Consider the following 19,755-nt stretch of genomic DNA (forward strand, 5'->3'; position numbering starts at 1 on the left):
TAACATGTAATAATACCGAGGTACCAGCCGCCAGAGGGTCAGGGCGGGGCGAGGCATCCACCTCGAGATCCAAGACCACAGCGTCTGGGCACGTGCCTGAAGCAGATTGAGCTTAATCTGTTAATGAGACAACCTCAAAGCTTCAGAATTTTCCGACCAATCAATGGTCTTCAATCCCGATCATGTGGCACTTCTTGATCAGGGGAAGGTTATCCTATGGAGATATTCCCCGTGTCTAAGAGGGGCTCGGAGATTAAATCAGCGCCACAAGCCGACTTCAGCTGTAGAATAGACTATTATCTTACGGGCGTATGCTATGGTAGTAGCACTAGGAGCACCGCTTGCAGGGTCGTAGTCCTAGTCCTATTCTACCCCTACTGTGGAATGGGATGTGCTTTCTCACACATAGGTATGAGACCTTCGCAAGTGTGGCGAAGAACCAGAGCAGCCTTACTTTCAAATAGCGCTGGTGCTGAGTATCAGGTAACCCATGGCACACTGCATCTAATTTACTCTCGTCAGCAGATCGCTCTAAAATCTTTTTCTGCGTATGAATATGCGGGGAGCAAGCTTGTCAAGTCTCTGCGTCTTTGCCAGATTGTTTGGAAGGATGGTACAGAGAGCGACCCGAACATCGAATAGTGTATGATAGTGATAGACAGAGTAAGAGCCCAATTGCAGGAAAGAAGATAGCCGCGACGGGTAGTAATGAATCATATATGTATATATACAATATAGACCACCGTAGACACTTGATCACACCAGACCCTGTATATGGCTCACCATTTGTCCTCATGGTACTTCTGGCCTTCAACCCACAACATAGCCCATTGCTGCGTTTGGCCCCCCCCAATGTCCTGAGCTCTGTCGTATTTGAAGAGATTCCTTCCTCTGACTGTATTGCCTATGAAGAGTTCATCATCTTCTTTCACCGTCTCGTACGCAATGTCTGTCCAGCGTGATGGGTCTTGCAGCGTGGGCACCAGCTCGCCGACAGTGTCACGGATCTGATTCCATTGTATGGTGTAGTCGGCAGCGTTTGGATCTTCTAACTGCCGGAAAGGCTTGGCTGGGCGGATGAGGTAGGCGCGGATGTAGTCGTCCTCGATCAGGTCGGCATCGAGTTTCCTGTGGTATCTCCCTCCGTCCCTCAGCATATCAGTGACAGTGAGCTGGAACAATTCAGCGTCCGTTTGGGTCGGCGGGTCCCGCCACTCATCGTCTGGGTCGAAGGAGACATTCTCCCACCAGTGGGTCGCATATACTGCCTTGCGGCTGATGATATACAGGGTGGTGCACCCCTTGAGGCCCTCAAGACCGGTGCTCCACTCCTTCCTCCGTAACCGGCCGAATTCCTGCAGGATTGCCGCGCTCATCCAGGTCGCCTCGGGGGCTTCGTCGCGTGTCGCGATAGGTTTCGAAATCTTGGGGAGCTCCTTTTCGTAGAATTCTCCCAGCGATTCCAGCGACCCCGGCAGCTGCATCCGTTTTGCCAGGGCTGTCGTCGACGTCGCCGGCCAGGTGACATTGCGCTCAAGCCGGAGGAACCCTACGCTGCGCTTGATGCTGCTGCTGCTGCTGCTGTCATCAACTATCTCGATCCCACACTTGCTCTGAGCATAAACTTCCCCAAATGCCAGCCATGCTAATAGTAACCATAGTAGTCTCATGGTTGATAGACGTGCTCGGCAGTGGAGGTAGTTAACTATACATTGGCGTGAGTTAGTGAGTGATGGAGTAAGTGAGTGAGTGAGTGCAAGTATGGTGTAAGTGTGGCATGAGTGTAAGTGAGTATGTGTGTGTAGACTGACATGACTGCCTTAGAGAGACAGAAGAGATGGTATGTGCAATTCTAAATTAATCACAACAGTATTTGCGTTTTTGACTTTCTGTATACACAAAAAACCAAATTTACGATGGCTGCAAGTTGGCTGGGCTGGGAGACAAAATAGGGACAGCATGTAGAGACTGATTTATGTCTTATGCTTACTTTGACATAGAAGGGAAATTATATTTATGGGAAAAGGACTTTTTTGGGGGGGGGAAGGGGGGGGGGGGCGCTTCCTATTATTTTATTTGGATTGGTATTATAGTTGTGAATTCTCTATTGCAGAGATAGACTGTAATGTCTCTTCCCCCTTCTGCTTTAATAATATTCCTGTCATGTGCTGAATGTAGATTAACTAACAATGAATGGTTAGCACCGTAGTACTCCGTACTATAGCACAATACATACGAAGTGCATGTGTATGGTTATAATAATTCCAGCCGCCACCTTCGAGGACCCTCCAAGGGTATCTTCTAAATATGAACAGCGTTACATTGGAGTCAGGCGACGGAATATCTCTGAATGTCACATCACATCTCATGTACTCTAGCATATATTGTATTCGTCGGCTAGAAAGGAAAAACGAATTTGACCTAATATGCGATACCAGTGCTGGTGTAAGCCGAACTCTTTTCTTGGCGCACTGGCTGGCCCTTATTACATGGCATGGGACGGAGGACCCTAGCCAAGCTGGTAGTGGCGTTGCAGAGCTTCAATTTCTGAGGCTAGAATATAGATTCACTAGGTAGAGTCATTTACCCACTTTACAAAATCCACCCCCTTCGAAACTAGCTATGCCGCACCTCACCGAAACATAGTTTTCTTCGCATTATTCTATGCTATTTTATTTTATTTTATTTTATTTTTGGTGCCTGCGTCCGTTTAACAACTTTGTATAAAGCCAGAGTGTCCAGAAACTCAACTTTCTACATTGTAGTTCTAGATGAAGATCATTACATCCCTCCCATATTAGAAAGATATATAAGATAGTATAATAATAGAAAAGGACACCCTAGAGGGCATCTATATACCTATTAAAGTAGTATAGTGCCTAATATATAAAGCTTTTTAGTAATAAGGTCCTATGTGGCCACCTGCTTTAAGATACTTACCATATTCCAGTCAGCCTGGAAGGGGTTTAGTAGCTTGAAGAAGGCTTTCATAATAGCAATGTCAGGACAGGTCCACGCATACACTATTATCGCAATGTGAACTATAGAGTAGACGGCAAACACATATATATATGCATGCTGTAGACTAGGTACGTCGAGCTTCTTGTACCACTTGAACTCAGCCTTGTGCTCTTCTGGAGACCTATGTCTGTGCTGCCATCTTCGCAGCACGGCAGAGAACACCACCATTAACACGTTGACCAGCAGTAGTGCAAACTGCCATAGTATGATCCAATTCTGTTAGGCATGGAGGTTGGTTATTGGCGAGAAGAACATGATTATTGGTAGTATAAAGCCCAACATGACAGCAGGACAAGTGATATGGCTACTTCCTTGGGAATAGCACGGCTGGGGATGCTCTTAGTTCTGAAGATTATACTGAATATAGCATGCAGAGGAGCCATGCATCTGATGCCCTATACTTGCATACCTGCGTTGAATATACTCGGTAGAGCGAGAAGTGAACCCTGGTTGCCCAGTCGGTATTGTTTAGATCAGAAGCGGCGATACGAGTTGGGAGAGAAAATTTCAGGAGGTGCAGCCTTTATCAATCCCGTCCTCGATGGTATCATCAGTAACCCTTATCACGCGAGCCCCCTGGTCGGCTCATTGTGTGCTTTCTGAGGGACCCGGACAGGGGAATTGCGAAAACCATATCAGTACGAGGGACATCACAGAATGCTCTTTCGTCAAAGAAAAATGCGTGATCATTATTAAACACCAGCAACGCTGGCTTTAACCCCTCTCAGGTACGAATGGGAACAATTATATGGAGGTAAACACAGCTACTAATAACTGGGGACCGCAAGCGGCCTTGGGTACCCCCACCCGAGGGCCGTATGTCGCAGCCCGCCAGCGCCCGCGAGGCTGAGGCCGCGGACGGTCCGGGGATCCTCCAACCGTCCAACCAACCACGGCAACCAACCTATCTTGGAAACCTAGCATCTTTCATTGGACGTCAGTTTATGGTCTTGCTATATGCCTTACGCTAGCTAACTTGCTACATGACCCAATAGCCTTCAGAATCACTTCGGAATCACCGAACCACCTCATTGAGCACAAGTACCTTTTGGTAATACTAGGATCATGTGCCAGCCTCACAGGTTTATTCAACCAATCGGTATATAGGCTTTTTAAATCATCTCTATTGGCGCACTTTAAAGACAACATGGAGATAAAAGTGCGTAATCCTGGATGCAGGCATGCATGCTTATAGAATATGGCCTCGCCCTTTATGTATGCTTACAGCACTATTCTATATACCTGGTTCAGACCCTGTTCTCACCTCAATATCGCTCACGATCAACGAAAAAGTTCGCCAAATTAATGACTAGGCAGAGGAGAAATGCATAGCATTTTCGAACTTGACCTTGTCTAGGTCGAACTGGAGTGAGAATGTTTTGGATACAGAGTTGCTACCGAACCAGGATTGCCTGAACAGTACAGTATCTCGCGAAGCGCGTAAAGCAAAAAGAAGGTGTGCCAGTCGGTCGTACTAGTCCTCCACCCAAATTTTGGCCTTGATGAAGCCTCTCAGTCTCATTAGAATAAAAACTGAATTGCACACCACAAAATTTCCATTTGTGTCAAGATGTTGTTTGATATTTCTCGGTTAAAGCAAAACTAGAACCTTTCAAAAACAACAGGTAACCGCTATTCCAGCTGCCTGAAACGCTGGAAAACCACAGGTCCTAAGTTTTCGATGACTTCTCGTAATTGACCATCTGCCATCAGTGCCAGAGCATCCCGTCCACTTTTCGTGTGCTCCTCCAAGACACCAAGTCTATGAGCAACAATGATGACAGTATGGCCTCTATCGGTGAACTCTTCGTCGATGATACGATGGATGGTGGATTCCGTGACAGGGTCTAGGGAGGATGTAACTTCGTCCAAGACGACCACGGGCTTCACTCCGGAATGTCGTAAGGAGCTGGCTTTCACAAGTGCTCGACAGAGCGCAAACAGTTGACGCTGCCCTACAGAGAGCTCCTGAAATATTGAGACTTTCTGGTCGAGGATTGGATGTTCACCAGAGCCTGGGATATTGATGACGGTGGCTGGCTCTCCCCCCAAAGTACGTGTGGCCTTCGAAGAAATGGGACCACAATCCCACTTTGTTCAATGCAACAACGAGGGTGTCGTCTGATATTGACTCATCCGGGCCTAAGTTGAAGCGCAAGGTCTCGTTCGGCAACAACAAAGGGTCTTGAGACACTGCAATGAAGCACCGTCGTCGTAGGATATCTAGCCTCACCTGCCTGATATCAACACCATCGAGCTGGATCTGGCCGAATTGTAGCTCCAGAAGCCGTAGGAGCGAGAGGAGTAACGTGCTTTTACCGCTAGTATGTAGAGTGAGCCGAGCCTTCGGATATACAAGCCGTACCCTATGCAGTGACTCACCTGCCTGTGCGCCCGCACACGACGAGTTTCTGCCCCGCAGTAACATTCAGGCTCAGATTTCGTAGGGCAATCGCCCCCGACCTACATTTTGCACTTGTCAGCGATGTGGGCAGAGTGCATCCTGACAAGATACATACTGGTAAGATGCGGTGATATTTTTGAACACAATATGTCCCCTGGAAGGCCAATTTTCGGGGGTTTTTGAGTTCCAGCCCCTCCCACCCTCAACCGCGGTCGACTTTTCAAGCGTTTTCAATCGAGCAATTGCACCCAGAGAAGTCTCTAGCGTAGTCCAATTCTCTACAAGTTTTAGTAATGTTGTGTTTGCTACGAGCATAATGTTGAGCGCGATTCCGACTTGTCCACCGCTGACATGCCCGCGGAAAGCTACAGCTATAGCAACAACACTCGTTGCAACAGCCGCCCCCAAGAGATCTAGGACGAGGTTGAGCCACCTCTGGAGGCACAGAAGGAGGTACTCTGGACGTTGAGAGTTATCCACGCTTCGGATGTTGTCCTGTATTGCAGTCCTGGACCAACCAAACGACCGTATAGTTTCGAGACCCTCGGCCTGGCAAAGCAAGATTAGCTGGGCACTATCATCAGCGTTTGAATACCTACGCATTCCAAAAAATTCAAGAAGACCCCTGCGCGGGACTCAAGCTCTAAAAACCGGAGTTGTCTCGATGTCCGAAGATAAACCTTTTGTACGACATAAACCAAGAGCATACAGGCCGGTAACGACATTGTGAGCCATTTTTCGGCCATGCAAAGAAGTATGACCTGCATGAGGAGCTTGAAGATTTCTGGCAGCGTTGTCACCTAAAGACCTTTCTGGAAGAGGGAAATCTAATACATACGAGTTAGAACAGTTTGAAGAGCTGATGGCAACTGCTTATCAATAAGCTGGATATCTTGACTAAATCTAGAAATCATTAGCATTAACAGAACCATCAAAAATAGACCCTTACCGGTTTAGGGTTAAGCCATTATCAGTTTTAGAAAAGTACGACAGAGGCGCGCTATGTATGATTAGCCATCTCTTAGATCAAAGTGTCAGAGTCTTCAGTATAGAGCATATATACCTCATCACGATGTGCAATAGACGTTGATGCAACCGCGATCCAGACTGCGGAGCAAGTCGGATAAGAATGGACCTACTTGACTTTCAATGATAACGAACAGCTGGACATATCTTGAAAACTTACCACATCTGAGCGCTGGTTGAGATCCACGACAGGGTTGATAGAATGAGAAATCCACTGACATAGAAAGCGGTGTTTCTGCCACCCAACTCTGTCCACAACCGAAGCCAGTACTGCGGGATAGTGATGAAGAAAGCATAAAATACAGTGCTGGTGATAAGGAAAAAAATGTTCTCAAAATCAATGAAACTCAGATAATAACCTACGGTTGTATTAGTCGTGTCCATGAGTAGTGATAGCGAATTACCATATAGAGCGGGATCTCCAGTTTGTCGTGCTAGGTCAATTTCGGTCTCGTCTTTTGCTCGCAATTGTGCACTGAGTTCATCAAGCTTTGCAGAGAGGAGGGCGTTGTTGACTTTGGTGTGGTGGCTGGAAGAGAACTTTGCTATGGATGCAGCTTTGATCTTGATGTTCTGCCAATTCCCTTGATCTATGATTCGATGGTCTCCAAGGACCACGATATGATCCGCAGCTTGGAAATACTGAGCTATCCCGGAGTTAGGCCGTGAAACCGAGGCCGAGAAAGTGCGAACTTACACGAATTAGAGACCAGGACTACAGTGGTCCTCAACCGTCGGATTATGCCTGTGATCCCGAATAGATTATCAAAGATGGCTTGCTCCGTTTCGCCATCCAGTCCACTGAAGGTGTCGTCCAGCAGAAGTATATCACGCCTTGCAAACAAAGCACGCGCGAGTGCCTGCAATCAACTATGAGCTTAGTCCATACCTAGCAGTCCTGAGAAACTCACTACCCGCTGCCTTTGTCCTCCAGACAAATTGAGCCCCCCACTGCCAATTCGCGTCCGATCTCCATGAGGAAGGGAATTCAGGTCATGAGTAAGGCAACACAGTCTTGTTACCTCATTGTACCATCTTTCATTATCTTTGTCACGAGCACTGTAAAGGTCAGAAGCACCGTAAATAATCTCTTTGATAGTACCATTAGGTAGCCACGTTTTCTGGGCACAATAGGCTGTCTGACGTGTTGACAGGCTAATTGACCCTTGGACTGGAATTACTTCCCCAAGTATAGCGCGCAACAAAGTGGATTTGCCGCTACCAGTAGGACCAGATATTACAGTAAGTGATCCAGCGGCTACTTTAATGTCGACATGCTCCAAGACAAGCTTTTTATGGCCAATCTTCAGTTGCCGGATTTGAATAGCAGTGCTAAAATTGTCAGATGCCGGGTCCCAAGGCAACCTGCTCATAGTGCCTTTCGGCAATGTTCCACGATGAGCCTTTAAAGATTGCCGGAGCAAAAATGCTTGGATTCGTTCAAATCCAGAGAATGCTGCCACAGCGCGTGGCATAATAGTCATGATCATATTTGCAGGATGTGTAACCATGCTTAAGATGGCCATGGTAGTGAAGGCAGTTTCTGTATCCAGATTGCCGCCACGAGCAACTGATATCAGCGCAAATATAACCAGCGTGATAGCTGGAGAGAATATACCGAGGGCGTTGGCTATACAGATGTAAGCTTACACATATCTGTCAACTTCATTCAGTGCTCCTGACACACCTGAGGCGTTATAATATACCATTATCCACCTGAGTTTCGACGCTGCCCAGAGCTCCCCTTCCCGAAGCTGTTGAATGCGATGGGTCAATTTGTGTTGAAGTCCAAGCATTTTGACATCTTTCATTGCGCTTAGCACAGAGGTGGTAGCGGCTATGCGGCTTTGCGTTGCGTTGCTCCAAGCCTTTTGGCGAGGCTGTAAATGCTTTGCAACAAAACGACTCACGTACGAACATACTACACATCTTAGTATCAACAAAAAAAGTCATGCAAATATACTTACAATAAATCAAAAAGAGAGGAAGAGGCCAAATCCAACCAACTTCACTAGCTAGAAGTCCAATACCAATTAGCACTTCAATGACTTGGGCCCACGTTTCGTGGACCATTTCAGCGATCCCATCAAGACTATCTGCATCAGTGCTCATGAGTGTGGTGGCTTCGCCGTTATCATAAGCAATGCTGGGTAACTTCATGGTCTTGTCATGGATAAGCCCCACGAGGGCACTCCTAGTCATAAGTTTCAGCTTGTTTAAAGAGTGTTGGTACACAGCGGTTGACAGCTTGAGTGGAATGTTAGCGCAAGCAAGAAAGACGGACGATCAGACCTTACAGCAAGGGAAATATAGATGAACACTGCTGAGATAACGAGCCAGTATCCATGGCTGCTTTCTGCACCGGCAGGATATGCCACAACGTATCTGATACACTCTTTGATCAAGGTAGGCTGAGAATAGCGGAAGAGTATCAAGAATAATCGAGGTATAACAGCGGCGAGAAATGGTTTCCACAGGCATCTCATCAAAGCGGTAGGCAAACTCTTCTTGGTTTCAGGCTTGGCTAGTCTTGTGAGGAACAGGATGGTAAGTGATTTGAGATTCCTGACTAACCTCGCTGAGACCATGCCTGCCGTATTGCCTTTCGTGTGAACTCTGGCTTCATGTCTTGACCAAGGGGCGGTGAATCTTGGTTGATGAGGATGCCCCTGTACCCTCGAAGAAGAATTGGATTTATCCACATGAACAGAACCCTACCCAAGACACCATAGAGTTCCTCTGGAGATTGTTGATTGTTGAGCTCACTGAATGCTGGGCGCCCCTTGGCGCAACATTCAAGTACAAGGAGTGCCGAGTGCATGTAGCAACGAAGAAGGACCGGACGCGAGATATTCGCGTATCTAGTGATTTTTGAAGGCGTAGCCAAGTGGATTGCATCACACAGTATAGATGAGAGAAGGTATAGTGTAGCGAGATCTGAAGGCCTTTGAGACCGCTGTTGCTCCTGGAGCAGAAGCACACTCAGGCCCAGGGCAGCAGGTATAGAAGCGAAAAGTGATGTCAAAAAAATGGCTTTATGCTGAACATCCAAGCTTGAAACCTTCATACAATATGAGGACAATATGAGTGAAAGCAATACCCCAAGACACTAAGGCCGTTCTTCTTGTGAGCTATAGACTTCAAAAACTTGGAGAGAAGGGATACTGACGGCCTTGAAGCGACCTTGCCAGGTTGGAGTGTGGCTAATTTTAGAGTTACGAAGCTTCCAAAGTCGGACAGGGAGAATCAGTAGAAATGTCGTGGCACAGGCTGAAGATACAGCGTGCAATACACTCGTCGGCTCTGGAGCCATTGTGGCGGGCGTGGGAGGTTGCGGTTGAGATGAGCAGCGAGTTGAAGGTATTCTCATCAATTTGTGACATTTTTCTCAAGGATGAGTACAACGCTTGTTCAAAGGTACGGGACAAGCAGTGAGCAGAAGGCCAAGATACTGGCCGGAGCCGTCTCACAATGCGCCTCACTAGTCCCGGTTGGAATACAGAACACTAGTTGGTAAAACCAGTTGACGCCCTTGTCTTTCCTAGCGCCTTGCAAATTGTGACAGTGTCCTGTCTGGACTTGTGAGCAGGCTACCTATAGGCTGCGACATGGATGCAAGGGGTTTCATGAGTGGACGATGAGGCATGCATGCTTACGGGGCCCACAGTAAGCCAACAGTGACGCTTACGGAAATCAGTATTTCCCGTTGCTAGGTTCCTCCTTGAATCAACAGCTATTGAACCCTTGGGCTTTTGATATCTGAAATCCCGAGTTAAGAAACATTTTACTACGTAGCGTTGCGTCTGAGTGGACGTGTGTCTTGGTCTTGGCCTGCCGGTTGAGCATCGGCCCACCACATGATAACTAGTTATTGGCTAACGCTGATGCGAATAAAGTCCCCGATAAGCAAGTACACTATGGATCTAATATGTAGAAACTCCGGTGCTTGTTGGAAATCTCTAACGCAGAGAGTCAGCAGATCAAGTGTCCGGACTGCTCATCAAATACCACACAGTCCGCCTGCTGAAATGGTCTAAGAGCAGAAAGGAGGGAAATTTCTGTGCAAATCAGTTCTGGCGCTGAACGAAGTTGATATCAGTGTTTCGCACAATACTGAAGTAAGATTTGTCACATTCAATTATAGATTGGTAGTTAATTGAGATCCTGGCTCCAATAGTTCCTGTATTCTTCTGGGAGTGTCGAATGGGACAGAGATGTCAGTCATTCAGTCATCAACAGCAACTTGGGATTTGTCCCTTTGCCAGTGAATGAATGCTATAAATATACTTTGGCTTAAGTCGAAATTTGAAACACTGGAATGGTGAGCTAAGTGTCTAATGATGCTTCAAGCTGTGTTGACATCTTTTGATAGGCCCAGGTCCCCAACTCGCCTTGTCTAAAGCTTTGATTGATACTGCTGGCCTTTAAGCGCTTGTATCTCCTCGACAACTTTTCTCGCACTCACAATGGCAAAACAGCCGCGGTCAGTGTTGGATTACACGCATTTTGCGTCGGAATCACACCGCAACCTCCAATGAACAAGTTTTCCAGCCGCCAAACCTTAGAGTCTTTATCCACCACCGAGTGTCCATCATCTTCCTTTCCTGCCCGGGTGGTCCCACAAATATGCGTTGCTGCGCCTGGAGCAAGAAATTTGGGCTTGCCACCAGGGATAAAATCTCCAAGCTCAGCGGCAATGTTTATCATGCTGCCAGGCGAAAATTCAGTATTCGATATCCCTATGCGTGATGGGCACGAAGTCCAAGGGAAAATAACTCACTCTTGCATCATGGCTTGTGCGCGTTGAGCATCTTCATTCCCGATACGGTAGTGTATTATTGGCTAAGGATATGGTAAGAAGCTATGCACGCAGTACGGGAACTTGAAATGGTGGCCTTACTTGAGGCATGCCGAAAAGGTCAGTGATCTCAGGTGAGAACTCGACATAATTATCATAGACAGGCATGACATATCCAAAGAATCGCAGATCAATTATCAGTTGCGGATCAATTGAGGTTGGAACAGTGTTGTAATGGAATGGATCGCGCTGGATCTGCGTGTGCCACGGATAATCCTCAGAAACGGGGATGGTGATCTGTAATATAAATCGTTAGCACTCCCACATTGTAGAGAGCTTGAACTAGACAACTGAAATGCTGTACCTCAGGAGGAGGACCATTAAAAGAAATGCGTAAAGGATCCTCAGGAAACTTTCGGAAGTGTTCTCTGCAGCGTTGATCGTGCCACATGCTCTGTATTAGGCTCTTTTTCAACGCAACCTGACAGACAGCCAGGGTCTGCTCGGTTAAATATCGCCCCTATTATAATTAGATATACCATCTTAAAGTGTGTTCAATGAGGCAGTACCAAAGCTGGGTACCCTGTTTCTGATTGGATATGTGAATTGAAAAGGATTCCAGCGGTGAGGATTGCTCCAGCACAGATGATATACCTCTTTGCTCTTGCTAACAATACTTCGTTCGTAAGCATATCAATAAGCTCAGCCCCTAGTGTACGCTTTGATGCAGCATCTAAGAGCAGCCTGGTACATTGATGCTGAGCCTTCAATTTAAAGTTGCCACCGTTATACGCTGGATTGGCAAGCTCTTCGAGAATTGTGGCTGGGCCAGTCCATCGCACATATTCTGGATTACTTGTACTTCGCTGGCATGCCAAGGGTAGGTTCGCAACCTCTCGACCCTTGTGTGCCCGAATGAGAGTGTCCTTGACGAGTTGGTGGCGGAGTGAATGGTCAAAGTCTCTGTCAGTAGTATTTTAGTAGTATGAAAAAGAGCCCTAGCTTGGCCATATAGGCTTGACCATTCCTCATCAGAGAAGAGTTCGGATCCTTCAATAATGGGGTGCTGCTCGGGTGTAGCACAGCTCCAGTAGGAGCCCATACCTCCGACCTCCCTGAGTACTGGAGCAGCGGGCAGATCGTTGTGAGGTAGTCCATCGGCGCCTCCGATAGACGACACGACATCTGGGAAACTGGGGATAGTCAGGTGGCACCTCAATAGTTAGAACGAAACATACCGAGGAACAGTATCCAAAGAAGCAGGTGCTGCATTGGCCGCTTCTGACAGTAGGCCCAATGCTCCCTAGGAAGACATAAGACTAGTCCAGATTTTCATAGCTGCACGGCATACCTGGACAGTGCTATAGAAGCAGGAACATATCAACTTGTGCGTACACTGGCGTCATCCCTTCCGATGCTTACCTAGTGAAATGAGCACTACCACTCTGTACCGCGATACTGTTCTTCTTGTGATCACCAAACAACCTTGTCTTCCTAGTGCAAAGGATCAGAGGTGCGGACTAAGTTCGGAGGACAAACAGCGTTCGCTTACTGCTCCCCCATATCAACCATGAGCACATTGATGCTTTTATCAGCGTCGATGATGGTCCTGGCGTATACCACACCAATAGGGCCGGACCCAACGATCAGCACATCGGCCTCTAAGGCTCATCGTCCATCGACTTCGTTGTAAGCACTCATACTGCTTGGCCACTCCGGTTTTGTGGTGCGTAAGACTGTGTCCAATTTCTTTCTGTTCAAAATTTTGGCAAATACAAGGGCTAATATACATGCTGGGGCCTCTCAGGTTCCAAATAAAGTCTGAGGTGGCACACCAGTGCATTCTCACGTAATCAATAAGCCAATAACTACTAGTTAGTTAGCCAGTGGGAAACACAGTGATTTTGGCAAATCTCTCTTCTGATGAGAGCAACCACTTCTAGCGTCTATTGAACCAGGAGTTGCCCAAATACCTAGATTCAGGAGCAACTATCGTCTTAGAGAGTTTTAATCCTGATCCCAGCCTGCTTGACAGGGTAGCCTTGGTATCTCTCTTTGGTAAGGGCAACACCGGACTAAGGGCTCATATGTTCTCGCTGACCCAAGCGTCTTAGCTGAACGGCCTGAGCTCTACCCTGGTCTCTTTAATCGGCCAAACACCCAATTTATCAGTGCAAAAGCAACAAGTATAGTCGTGGTCGATGAAGGATCCAAGTCGTACGAACAAGTCGCCTCCAAACTATTGGAGAGTTTCGCCTTCCGTCGCCTGAGGCCAGAGTCTACCAACGCCGTTTCGTGCGAGATACAGAGTTTCTCCATTTCAAGGACACTTCTAGTACCCTCTCCGTGGATCCGGGCCCCGAACCCGCCCTCGCAAAGACTCTGAATCAGGTCAAAGCGCTGTCGCGTCTTTCCCCGGCCGTGTATTCGATTAAGCTTTCAGCAATGTTAGGTCGGACAAGAGAGGTTGATATCAATACTGTTTTTGATGTGGCCGATAGTGCCAGTGTATTACTGGTCATATCGTACCGATCGATCGACCAAGTAATTGAGGCTTTAAATGACCTTAAGCAACCGCCAAAATTCTTAACATTTCTGGCCCCGAACACCAAAGAAAACAGTGACTACTTCGAAAAGTGGACGAAGAGCGAGTTGTTCTCCCTGGGCTCCGTTTGCCCTGCAGTCCCTTACGGTAAGTTCCAGACTGCGAACAAACCGTCTTAGCACATGCACACGGTTGGGCTAAACCATGAAATTCGGCAGCTGGATCAAGTACTCTGTTCCCCGCCAGGATTTTCGGAAAGACTCGTACTTTCCTCTCTGGGTCCGGGATCGAGTTAAAACAGTCCTTGAAGATGTTGCAAAACATGTGGAGGCAAGTGTCAAAAAGCTTAAAGAGGCACCTAATCAGACATTAGATTTCTTTGGATACATGCAACGGGTTGTTGTTGGTGCGGCAGTCTTCATGGGAGTATCGTTCAGCGGGATTTATATGTGGTATACTAAGAGGGACGGATGAAAAGCGCAGACGACTGCTTTCCATATTCTATGTTTGACCCATGTGAAAAGGTCATTTTGTTTTGGATTGCCACTTCTCATTCCCTTGTACCTGAGCAATCTCCCGGCATTGACTTCACAGCTCAGATCGTGATTTTCAACGCAGTCCGGCGACCAACCGTTTCGGGATCAGCGCTACTCTGGGTGGAGGACTCCGAGGTACTTCCACGTTTGTGCGATTTGAATAGAGCTCGCGGAGTCACCCACAGATTTGTCTTCGATATACCTTGATTTTCACTTGGCTGAAGGGGGGATGTACGAAAGTAGCCACGCTTTTATAGCACCGCAAAACCCCGTTCTAGCGATATAATTCAGGCAGGCTAGATTTTTCGTTATAATGAGGTTCTCGTCATATTAAGGACGAGTAAATGCGTGAGCAAGTACATGCACGTGATTCAGGATAGATTATATGTCTAATAATTACTACTAATTTCGAACTGAGAGCTGTATTAAATGGCAAATAGACTTGTACCAGACCGGGTCCACTTACTCTTATGAATATCTCCACAGCGTGTAATAATCGGAGTATACGGTGACTATCTTGATCAATAACAAAGGCAACTATCCTGAACCAAGACCCGGCTCACTATTAACACGTAAACAGGATTGGTTGAGGTTGTGATACCGCTAGTGGACGGCACTAGAGCTTCGCCGATCCTGGCCTCGGTGACTATATACGGCATGAGAGCCACCAGCAGCTCTATAGACGCAACCAAAAGTCGAGTCATGCTATTCCTGTGGGCATCGATGGCTATCCAGGGCAATGATAGGATGCGCATTTTTGACAAAAGCAGAAGACCACTCAATATCAGTGATAAGTAGCCCTAACTTTCCCGCCGAGAATATCAGACTGGTCTCAGCGTGCTGCCATCGCATGTCTGGGCAACGGCTGCTGCTGGAGCAGACTATGAGCCACCACAATTATTATTATTAATACGAGCAGAAAGGGATAATCCTGACACTAGTGTGCTAAAATATCCTCCAAAAAGAATGTGGCATGTTACAGGTGGAGGGGAATCCATCCTTACAAGCCAGCCAGCCAGACACAAGTGACTTTGGCCTTTTGTCTGAGCGTCGGGATAGTTGCAACACATGGCCCCTCAGTCACAAGTCCCGATACGGGTTACTGGGAGGGTTTTTTTTTTGGTTCGGGGCTCGTCTTACCATTCATCCGTTATCCACCCCGCCTCCAGACCGATGGCTCGTATGGGGTTAGCGGGGAACTCAGTGTGAGCCACTGGGGCACTGACTGACAGCATCTGAGGAGAACCTGGTACTGCTCTTCATTTCGTCCCTAATTCCTTCAGACCACCATTCTCTCCCCGCATAGAGACCCTCCAAGGTTCCATCTGGCTGACCAGGTCCATTGACACCCATCAGTCCAACATAGCCTCCTCACTGTTACAATAATTCTGCACTCTCAACTCTTCGCTTCTCTTCTTCTCCCCTTCTTCTCCTGTGCTCCCCGCTGCGCCCCTGGAGCCCAATAAAGTTAAAAGGTGTACGTCATAGATTCGTGCTAGTTGATTCTCAAGTGTAAAAGAAAAAAAAAAAAAAAAAAAAAAAAAAAAAAAAAACAATGCACAGCGTAAGAAAACCGGGGAAACGGCGAAGGACAGGTACGTGCAAACACCATACCTCTGAGACTCTTGCATAGACTACTAACACAGGCAATGCAGGCTGGTAAGCAGCCCAGCTGATTTGAACCGAAAACCAACCAAACTCTGACTGTGAGTGATAGTACCCGCTGCAGAGCTAGCCACCACAAATGCGACGAAAAACAGCCCCGCTGTGGACGATGCCAGCGGCTGAATCTGGAATGCGAATCAGCCAATTTCATTGTCGCCTCCAACTGGTGTCAGTTTGCCACAGACCCATCCGGCTTGAAAGACGAGCGCCCTGGTCCGGCATCTACTTGGGATGTATTCAATAACTCGCTAGCTCCACTTCCCCAAGCGTTCTCCCGCAACGCACCCCGGCCAGACAGCGAGTCACCCCTGCCCCTGGACGCTGAAAAGGTTACGCTGATCCAAGCATATCAGAATGGGGTGGGAGCGTGGATGGACCTCTTTGACGACGAAGCCAATTTCCAACGGACGGTCGTCAAACGGGCCCTCCGATCCCCGCTGTTGATGAGTGCCATCTGCGCCCTTACGGCCAGGCACATCACCATGGTTGATGAAGGCGGCGAGGTGTGGAAGCCAGTAGCAGTCCAGTACTACGGAGATAGCCTGCGCCAATTGATCGGCAGCCTGGATTGTCCGACATCCTGCCCCGAGGACACTCTGGCAGCGACCATCTCGCTAAGCAGCTACGAGCTGCTAGCCTCACCAGGTCTGGATCATCGACGCCATGTGTCGGGCGCTTTAACTCTGATTCGGACTCACCGTTGTAGAGCCAGCTCCGAGGGCCTCATGGCGGCGGCCTTCTGGGTGTATGCTCGGCAGGATATTGCCATGGCATTGGTGCATGAATGTCCGACCTTGCTTCCGCCTGATGAATGGGGTGTTTCGTGGGACGAACAAGACACCAGGGAGGGCCCCCTGGGCAATCAAATGGTTTGGCTCTTGGCCAGAGTTATCGCGCATACTTTTCAAAGCACGACTGGACAGAGTGTCCTGGCGCTTTCGGAAGGTAGAGCTAGTTTAATGAAAGAGCTAGATGTCTGGCATGAGCGCCTGCCTGAGTCATTCCGCGGCACAGCTTTTGGTCCCCCGTTAGAAGAGGGTTTCCTCCCACGATGGTTTGCGGTACCATCAACCGGTAAAGAGTCTCCCCAATACCCCCTTAACTTGGAATGAACTAAAGGGGTTCAGCCGCTGCGATGTGTATGTACCATTTGGCGCACCTCCTACTACTTGCAGAGGGGTGTAATTCGTCTATCGCTGTTAAAAATAATCCGCAGGTGATTACTATTAGCCAGGCATTTCCGTTAATTGCTCTGGTCTATACTAAAATTTTTTAGTCTGATATTGACGAGCATGCACGGTCAATTGGCAGCATAGCTTTTTCGCCTATATCCGACGGTGCTCTAGTGCAAACAGTCCAGTCTCTATACTTTGGTAAGCAATAAGTACGTCAATTGCAGCCGCACATAATAGGAACTTACTGCTCTACAGCTGCGAAACACATTGAATCTATTGCTCAAAAGGTTAAGATATGGGCTCTTTTAGATCGGATTGAGAGCAAACTGGGTTTTCACACGAGCGATAGAGTTAAGCAACTCACACAGCAGATCAAGGTTCGTTGAACAGGAATACTCATATCATTATGGCCGTCAATCCGGACTGAACTAGAGCATGTTTCAGATCCGAACATGATTAACGGGAGCCACGCGGAAGTCAAGGTCATTTCTCATGATGTTGGGCTGCCTATGTCTCGCCTCCAGATCTTCAGCGGCATCGGACCCGTCCATAAGAGGAATGCCTCATTGTGTTGCAGACTCCAACGGTCTGATGGCAGTGCAAACTCGTAACGGTGGACCAGGGTCGCAATTACAAGCTGCTGCTCGATCATGGTGATATTGCGCCCGATGCAGCCACGTGCGCCGGTTGAAAAAGGGATGAACGCCTCCCGCATTTGCTTGGCTTTGTCTTCGCTCTCCAGCCATCTTTCCGGCCGGTACAGTTCCGGTTCCGGGAAGATCGCGGGATCGCGATGAGCGACATACACTGGAATCGAAACTCCAACATTTCCGGGGATTTGCTCCCCCATAATCCGCATGCCCTCGGGCGGTGTTCTGCGCTCGAGGCCCCTTGAAACAGGAGGGGACAATCGCAACGATTCCTCCAGGCACGCCTTTAGGTAGGGCAGGTTCTTGACGCTGGCATAGCGTGCGGTGGGTTCTTCGGAGAAGGCGCCTGCCACCTCTTTCCTGAGGGTTGCCATAGCATGCGGAGTTTTGATCAGATAATACAGGGCATGCGTCAAGGCGATCGCTGTAGTATCAGAGCCAGCATCCACTGCAGCGGCTATGTTAGACCATACCGTTATTCCTCCTATAAATGGTGACTTACAGAGCACGTTTGTCTCGGCCTCAAGCTCTCCTCTCTCGAGACCGCGGGCGTTGCCCTTGTTGTCCTCCATTAGACATGCAAAGAGGTCTCCCAGTTGGTCGCCGCGCTTGTGCTTTTCCAGGCGTCTGCTAGTTAGAGCGCTGACAAACCTGCCAAAGTTTCTCCCATGGTTCCACTGCGCACGAAAATGCGGAGACGCGATGCTGGAAACAGCCTTCAGGACAGCAAACCATTCCGCTGCTCCCACAAAGAGAGAGGTGATATAGTTCCCGCCATGCAAGCTGTCAATGAACTTGAGACCTGGAATGTCGTCAACCTTGACTACGCTAGTACCCGAGTCCAGCAGATTAAGCTGTTCGCTTAGAGCCAGATCGGCAATGGCATCAACAGTAAAGAGATTAGACCAGAGTGTGAAATCAAGGGTCAAATCTTCCGAACTGACATGGTTTCCATCGGACAGTGGGGCAGTACATCTCCGATCTAGCTGAGTGATAAGTTTGCCGATTTTATCTGCGATTTTGAATTCCCATCGTTCGAGATTGCGGGTCGCAAACGCATGGGACAGCATTCGACGTTTGCGGTTATGGTCCTCCCGGTCGATCGTATTGAGGATGTGAGCGTGGCTCCCTACAGTGAGGGTGTAGACGTCGTCCTTGCGGCAGGGAGTACCATGGCCGTAGATGTCTTTGATAGCTCGCACATCCGCAAAGGAGAGAACGTTTGGTCCTACCCGAATCACGGGATGTTTTCGATGCTTAAGGTAGAGGTGTCTCGTCCGGAAATGGTTCGAATGCTCCCAGACATAGGCGAGGCTAGTTATGCCGGATAGAGGGTTCAGGTCGGGGTACTTCCGCAAGCCTTTGGCGTCATAGAAATAGACAATGAATGGCCTGGCGCAGAGGTAGGCCAAAACAACCGCAAGTATCAGCGCGAATGCCATAGCATGCCGTTCTTTATCACTGGGGGAGGAAAGGCAGTTCCTGTCGCAGTTGGCGTTTATATAGTACAGTGTTACGACTATTTCTACAGCAGCTCGTTGAATTTCTCATATTGCCTTGAATACCAAAACATGATTATCACTGTGCAGAATCATCTACAATGAACTGCTACTGCCACCTGGTCGGTCCGGATACTATCGCTTCCATGCCTGATTTGTCTGGCGGTGGTTGTACCTCACCTGAACACACAGAAAAAAAGCATGAATCAAAGGTTCTGATTTGAGCGGTTACATTGCCCAATGCGGTAATTGAAGAGCGCAGAACTTTCTATTCGGGGAATGCTAAGAGCGACCTTGCAGCCCCGCACGGCTAGATCTATCTTCTTGTTAATACAGTCTGCTACTGAAATGTCTAGTACAATACTAGATTGGGCGGGTCCAACTGTGGGATAAGGCGGGTCCTCGGACTAGGGGGCTTGAAACCAGCAGACACCAA

General features: G+C 48.2%; 3 protein-coding genes across 3 annotated transcripts; 1 reads left to right on the forward strand and 2 right to left on the reverse strand.

Moving 5' to 3' along the window:
* Positions 1-779: 779 nt before the first annotated feature.
* On the reverse strand, positions 780-1,670 carry ALT_2396 (uncharacterized protein; the record flags this gene model as incomplete). The annotated part of the gene is made up of 1 exon (XM_089599330.1): positions 780-1,670. The coding sequence occupies one exon, from the start codon at positions 1,668-1,670 to the stop codon at positions 780-782; it is 891 nt and encodes a 296-aa protein (XP_089456476.1).
* Positions 1,671-15,885: 14,215 nt separating this feature from the next.
* ALT_2397 (Zn(II)2Cys6 transcription factor) lies at positions 15,886-17,107 on the forward strand (the record flags this gene model as incomplete). Its single annotated transcript, XM_089599331.1, has 3 exons — positions 15,886-15,925; positions 15,977-15,989; positions 16,048-17,107. The coding sequence occupies 3 exons, from the start codon at positions 15,886-15,888 to the stop codon at positions 17,105-17,107; spliced, it is 1,113 nt and encodes a 370-aa protein (XP_089456477.1).
* A 553-nt stretch (positions 17,108-17,660) lies between these two features.
* ALT_2398 (cytochrome P450) lies at positions 17,661-19,262 on the reverse strand (the record flags this gene model as incomplete). Its single annotated transcript, XM_033564606.2, has 2 exons — positions 17,661-18,268; positions 18,323-19,262. 2 exons carry the CDS (start codon positions 19,260-19,262, stop codon positions 17,661-17,663), a joined length of 1,548 nt encoding a protein of 515 aa, XP_033420497.2.
* Positions 19,263-19,755: the final 493 nt, after the last annotated feature.

The sequence above is a fragment of the Aspergillus lentulus genome (genome assembly GCF_001445615.1).
Source record: "Aspergillus lentulus DNA, contig: Alt04, strain: IFM 54703, whole genome shotgun sequence".
Classification (NCBI taxonomy): Eukaryota; Fungi; Ascomycota; class Eurotiomycetes; order Eurotiales; family Aspergillaceae; genus Aspergillus; species Aspergillus lentulus.